Source organism: Terrapene carolina, unplaced genomic scaffold (assembly GCF_002925995.2).
Source record: "Terrapene carolina triunguis isolate 2854851 unplaced genomic scaffold, T_m_triunguis-2.0 Scaffold88, whole genome shotgun sequence".
Taxonomy (NCBI): domain Eukaryota; kingdom Metazoa; phylum Chordata; order Testudines; family Emydidae; genus Terrapene; species Terrapene triunguis.
In genome coordinates this window covers 12,691,460-12,697,459 of record NW_020664439.1, presented here as the reverse complement: position 1 = coordinate 12,697,459, position 6,000 = coordinate 12,691,460, and the positions used below count along the sequence as shown (strand labels likewise).

Here is a 6,000-nt window from a genome sequence, read left to right as displayed (position 1 = left end):
GAGCTCACTGATCATCCTCCCCCAAGCAAAAGAAATCGGTTTGGGTGTTGCAGATACTAAAGGCTTTGCGAGGAATCGCTGCGGGTGGATATACGCTGCACCCGTCTCTTCGATTTTTCTATTTGAGTATCCTCCAAGGAAATCGCTTGAAACAAGATAAGTAGCGCGACTTTGAGGAGTTGTTAGCTTCAGGGACTTCTCATTTCTCAATGCCCTACTGTTAATGACAACCTGCACACTTCCTCCCCCATTTCTCATTTGTATTTCGTCACACTTTGAATCCCTTTTCTTTTCGTTGGCTTTGAGTCAGAACGTGCAAACAAAATCTGTGTGTGCTGACATTTTTGCTGGATTAATGGGGACAGATCAAATATGTTACCTGTCACCAGACGCTCAAGAAAGGAGTGGGGTTTTTATTTTTGTTCGTTTGTTTTGCTTCCCAAGGAAGAAACACTTATTCCGTCTTGGAGCAAATTACTTGTGTGTGTACGGAGGATTGGGGGCTGAGGGAAATCGTATGAAATTAACAGCTAACCTTTACAAAACAAAAAATCGATATACCCCTTTTGCACATTACTTCCCCTACCAAACGTTTACTAAACACAATGCAGTCCAGAATAATACAGATCGGTCAGAAACAAGTCCAGCTCCTTTCGCGCTCAGGAGTTTTGCTCTTGGGTTGAAAGGGTTTTTTCCTTTTAAAAAACCAACCACAAAAAAAAAAAGCCACCAAAAACTCAGCCCATTAATTTTAGGGCAAATTTACTAATCACAGCCTTCCTGAGGAATTGTTGTCCGGAGATCGCTTGTTAGCGCTTAAGCTCAGGAGAGGCAGGGGCTTAGCAGCATCGCAGCCACCTCCCCATTTGCCAGACCGCAGACAAGAGCCTTCTGCCACATTATGAGTAGGACAGTGCTGACTGGAGGGTGGCACAGACCCCGCATCAGCCTATCGCCCCGTGCGGAGGAGCCCAGCCAGGGAAGCAGGTGGGGACGGGGCCAAGTGGGGAGGTGGGGCGGGTTTGGGCAGCAGGGTGGGGTTTGAGCTGCCATGAGCTACTCCGAATGGCGAATGCGGTTGATGGACGGGCAGACGTCAGCCGCCCGCCCCGCCCCCTTGGCAATGTCTACAGCTTGCTGCCCTCCCCATTGAAGCATTTATTCCACTGGGATAGAGGCGGCTGGAGCGGCGCTGGCACTGGCGAGCCATGGCTGGGATTGTCTATTTCACCCTCTTCTCGCTCCTCTGGGGGATCTGTGGCGCTGTCACCGGCTCTCGGGTGTATCCGGCCAATGAAGGTAGGTGGGCATGGGGCAGCCGGGCTGTCGGCTGGGGCTCGGGGCTGCGCGGGGCATTTGTGCCTGGGGCAAGTTGCGGCTTTGAGCAGAGTTCATCAGCGGGAAAGAGGGGGGCAAGCCGCTGGCACCCGGGGGCATTGCGGGCTGGGCACCCGTCCGCGGGGGAAGAGCTAGTGGGTGCAGGGTCCCCGATGCAGCGGGAGCTGCTGGGGTTGTGAGCTGGCTGCGGACGGGACTTGGTTCCCAGCAGGCTCACTCGGCGCCTCCTCCGGAGACTTTTGTCCCAGCACCGGGCGAGTAAAGTTTTAGCCTGGCGCGGGCTGCTGCGGCGCTGGGCCCCCTGAGGCCGGACTGCCGCAGACTTGACATCTGCGCAGCCCCTTGCGTGTGGACGGGTCCGCATACGCGCGTGTGTGAGCCTGACCTGGGTTCCCAGAGCAATGCGCCCTACACTGCTCGCCTCACCGTGCGCGCACGCACCCCGGGCCAGGGACCAGCCGCCCGTAGCTGGGACCCGCTGGATCCGAGCGGCCCAGATTGCAAATCAATTAGTGACACTAAAATGCGCCGCGCAGCAGTTTCCTTACTCTTCACGCGCCCCCTTTCTGGGGCGGTGGGATCGCTGCGAGAACTGGGGTAATTTCTTATTGATGAGCTGGTGGAGCGGGCGAGTGCTGATCAGAGAGAGAGAGATGGGGTATTCCCTGCCCCGGGGATGGAGGGGGCGCCGGTAGGAGCCGAAGCTGCAAGAGTGTTGCATAATCGCATGGACCCACACATGCGCTCCCTGCAATAGACCTGGGCACATCTGGCGGCAGAGGTGCTGCTTGTCTGACACTTCTCTCCCAGCCGGTGCCCTCTGGAATCTCAGCTCTACTGCCCCCGGCCCCCAGAGTAGAGGACTGAGGGACGAAGCCTTGTGTTAGTTAGCTGGGGATTTCATTGTCCTGCCCGCATTCCCCCTAACGCACCCTGCCTTTTTGAAAATTAAAGGCCTGAAAGGAGGCTCTGTATGTGACACAAACGCGGCTCCCAGAGTTTAAACTTGAGAGGAGAATGGAAGGGGTTGCAGATGAAAAGCTGCTGCTTAGAGTTGCTGTGGGTTGCTCTGGCCTCTTCCCCTCTCCCCTTCATGTCGTGTCTCCTTTTGATTCTCCTCACGTTTCCTTTTCTCCCCCCTTTTCTCCCCTCCCCCCCTTTTTGGGTAAATTGGGTTGCATTGTTCCCTTTGTCTCCCTAATCCACCTTACATTAATCCAAATGGATGTAACCAGTTTTTCTCCAGGGGCAAAAAGAAGAATGAGGGGGAGTTTTGAGAAGGAGATAGCTACATTTTAAAATAGTTACAGGACTAAATGGCATCTTAAATCTACAACATCTATCTGGAAGGAAAGATGGAAGGGTGGGAGAGGATGATTTTTAATTAAAGCTATTTAAAAAAATACTCAAAGATTCCACATTTGTCCTTGACGGCCATAAACAGCCAGATTAATAATCGAGCCCTTCCTTTCAAATGCGGTTTGCCACTTGATTGTTATACTTGGAGCCTTAATTTATAGTGGTCTTCAGAATCTGTGGTTTTGCAGGATCACTGTGGTGAAAAGACCAAGTAGCTGGAATTTCACTGGGTCTGGTTCGGTGTCTATAGTTAACTCCATATTAGGTGAATGATCTTGTATTCTTTGCACATACCAAAATCACACTACCTTTGATGGGAGTCTGGGGTAGTGCAAGGAATTGCAAGATTGGGCTACAGCACACTTAAAATCACCTGGTGTTCTGTTCTTTTTTACTCTTAGAACTGAAGTGCATATGTATGTGTTCATCTATCTACAAATACAGATTGGTGAACTCAAAACATTTTTTTTTAAAAACCCATTTTCCTGCAAGTGCAGAAAAACATCCAAAATGTGAGAACAATGATATCTGACACTTGTGATGTCACAAATGTGTCTAAGCAGTTTATTGTAGCCTCCTTCTAAAAAATATTCACCTATGTATAAGTGATGTAAATATCAAACTGGAATAGCAAACAGAACAAATAAGGTGTTTATTTTGGTTTGAAGGGAATCCCATACAAAGTCACTTGTGGCTTAGCCATATTCAAGAGTCAGGAATTATGTGATCATCCTAAATCTTAACAAACAGTACTTTTCCACTCTTTTTGTGTAGTCTAATATAAAATACAGGGTTTACATAAATGAGTATTTGGGAGCTCATCATTTGCAGTATATCTTCTATCATTTCTGGTTGTCTTTGTTTTTTAATTGAGAATTATTCCATCTAACAGATGGGTTTGAGTACTAACAATGTTAGATCATCATCCTTGGAACAAATTTTAACAGTTAAGGAAGTTAAACACGCTTTGAAAAATGCTCCAGGTTTAAAAGTGAGAGAAGATCAAGTTAATGTAGATATTCATCTAACTGAAAAAAAGTTTTGGTTTAGATCTAAGTTGGATATGGTCATGCTCTGCATGTGTAGAAATGCTTGGGTAAATACTGTCTGTCATATTGACCTTTGGCAACTGGAAATTAATCTATTTTTTTTCTGTCTTTCTGCAGTTACCCTATTGGATTCCAGATCAGTTCAGGGGGAACTTGGGTGGATAGCAAGTCCTTTGGAAGGAGGGGTAAGTTCTGAATTGCTATCTGATCAAAAGGGAGTGATTAGTAAGTTTCTGCAGAGTTCTAATGGCTCGATTATTGTTGATTGTGGAGGTCAGATTTTTTCCATGCCTATGAAGTGAATTACACTTTGTTGGAGAAACCCTATACTCCCTTCGGATAGTTCTATCATTGAAGAACTAGAAACCAAAAGGGCAGAAAAAGGGTTTCAAAATTAGGAGATTGGTCAAAGCGTGGACTTAGATGCCTATTTAAAACTGAAATACCAACAAGAAATGTGATCTGACGACCAAACTGGAATCCATCCCTGTAATTGTTATATTCATGGACAGTCTCTGTTCAGAGCAATTGCTGTTCTATTTCTAAATTGAGTGTGTGTGGGGGAGAAGGAATCAATAGACAAGATACAAGACAGACCTTTCTTATGGTGTGAAGGGACAGTAGTTAAATAGATTTATTTCGAAGTGAAAACAACATTACATGTTTTGATCCGTGTACAGATTAGCCTCAATCTCAGATTTTTTTAGGGTTTTCATTGGTACAGTGGGCAAATCATATGAATTTCTTTTGAGGACCCTATAAAAAGAGTAGTAACCAACAGTATGTTATGTTTCAGATCCTGAAAGGAAGTGTCACACATTTTGAGGTTGGATTTAGGGAGATTTCAGCATAGTCCCTTGTATGCAAAACCTTCACTGCTAATTTAACTAAATATTTGTAGGCACAAGCTGGCTGCTACCTGCAGTGAGCCCAATCAGGCAAGCTGCAGAGCACCTCTTGTGGGAAGCTGCTGAGAACTCTCAAATCCCCCAATCAAGGACTATATAGGAGCTGAGGGCACTTTACACCTTGAAGGATTGGACCATTTAAGACTAAAAAAAAAGTATCAGAACCTTTTTCTCTACAGGAAATTGTAAAAGTGAACAATTTGCCAACATTTTTTCTTAATGTACATCCTGCTCCCATCAAATTAAAATACACTCAGATCCTTTTTAAAAAACAAATATGCCTTCTTAAATACAAATACACACTATTACTAAGTCAAAATGAGTGAAAATAAAGGGGCTCAAAGATAAGTAGTTGTATAAGTGGATTCTTCCAGTGCCTTAATGAAACACACTGTAGACTAACATTCCCCCCCCCCCCCGGCCCCTACTAAGAAGGAAAGGAAACAGTAGCAAATGGAAGGAATTTGAGGCTATTTATTTTAGTGATGCATTATGCATAAGCTTTGAATTAACCATAACATGGGAAAATGGAGGATTGTTTTGCCCCCCATTGTTGTTCTGCCTGAACTTGACTGTAGAACACTGCGCAGTCCCTGAGACCATTTTTTAAAGAGAGGGGGAGTGATTGGCAGGCCTCTGGCGGTGTAGACAGCACACATTCACTGCTGATTGCAGGCAATTGCCCTCATCTTTTGACAGTGGGGAAAGGTACAGCTTTATCTCAGTGAGAGTCAGGCTTCCTTGTTAATTCTATACCCTGGAAAGGTCAATGATTCAGACAGAGCCTTTCTTATGCTTCACCAAGGGGTACCTACAGTGTAGATTAAAATATATTAGAGTCTTTTAATAAGTCAGTAGCAGAATTGATGACCAAAGGAGCTCTGTATGTTTTTAATACTTACTCCTCCCCTCCCCCCGTCATCTTTGAAGACTCCTCTCAAGTTTGAGAAGGAAAATGGGTACTGTTTTATTGTGGATGTGACTAAACCAACCTACGTGTGTTCTATTTTTAAGCTGGTAGTGAAAAATTTAAGAGTACATGGTCTGTCTGTGCAATAGAGTGCTTGGAAAGCATTTATTATAACTTCATAGGCTGCAAATTTATTTCAAAGCAGCAGAAAAGAACACCCTTTTCTCTTTCTTTTTTTCTTTTTTCGAAAAGAACCCCTGAAGTTCTATCCTTCCAGGCCAGTTTGTTTTCTTTTTAACTGTGTGTATGTTCTTAAAAAAACCTGTTTGATAGATCTACAACAGACCTTTAGATGTTAAGCATTTTATTTGTTAATATGAGGTGTTGAAGGTAAAAATAGGGTATTGACCAATGAATAGAACTAACCATTATCAAA

General features: G+C 44.9%; 1 protein-coding gene across 2 annotated transcripts in view; it reads left to right on the top strand.

Annotated features, from left to right (window-relative positions):
- Positions 1-1,183: 1,183 nt before the first annotated feature.
- Positions 1,184-6,000, top strand: part of EPHA4 (EPH receptor A4) — a 130,284-nt gene continuing 125,467 nt past the window's right edge. For both annotated transcript variants that reach the window (XR_003899795.1, XM_029911146.1), the window contains exons 1-2: positions 1,184-1,299; positions 3,864-3,931. Coding sequence is in view for 1 of the 2 variants with exons in the window: in XM_029911146.1 (XP_029767006.1) it covers positions 1,209-1,299; positions 3,864-3,931 (159 nt within the window). In the remaining variant the exon portion in view is untranslated. The remainder of the gene's footprint in view (positions 1,300-3,863; positions 3,932-6,000) is intronic.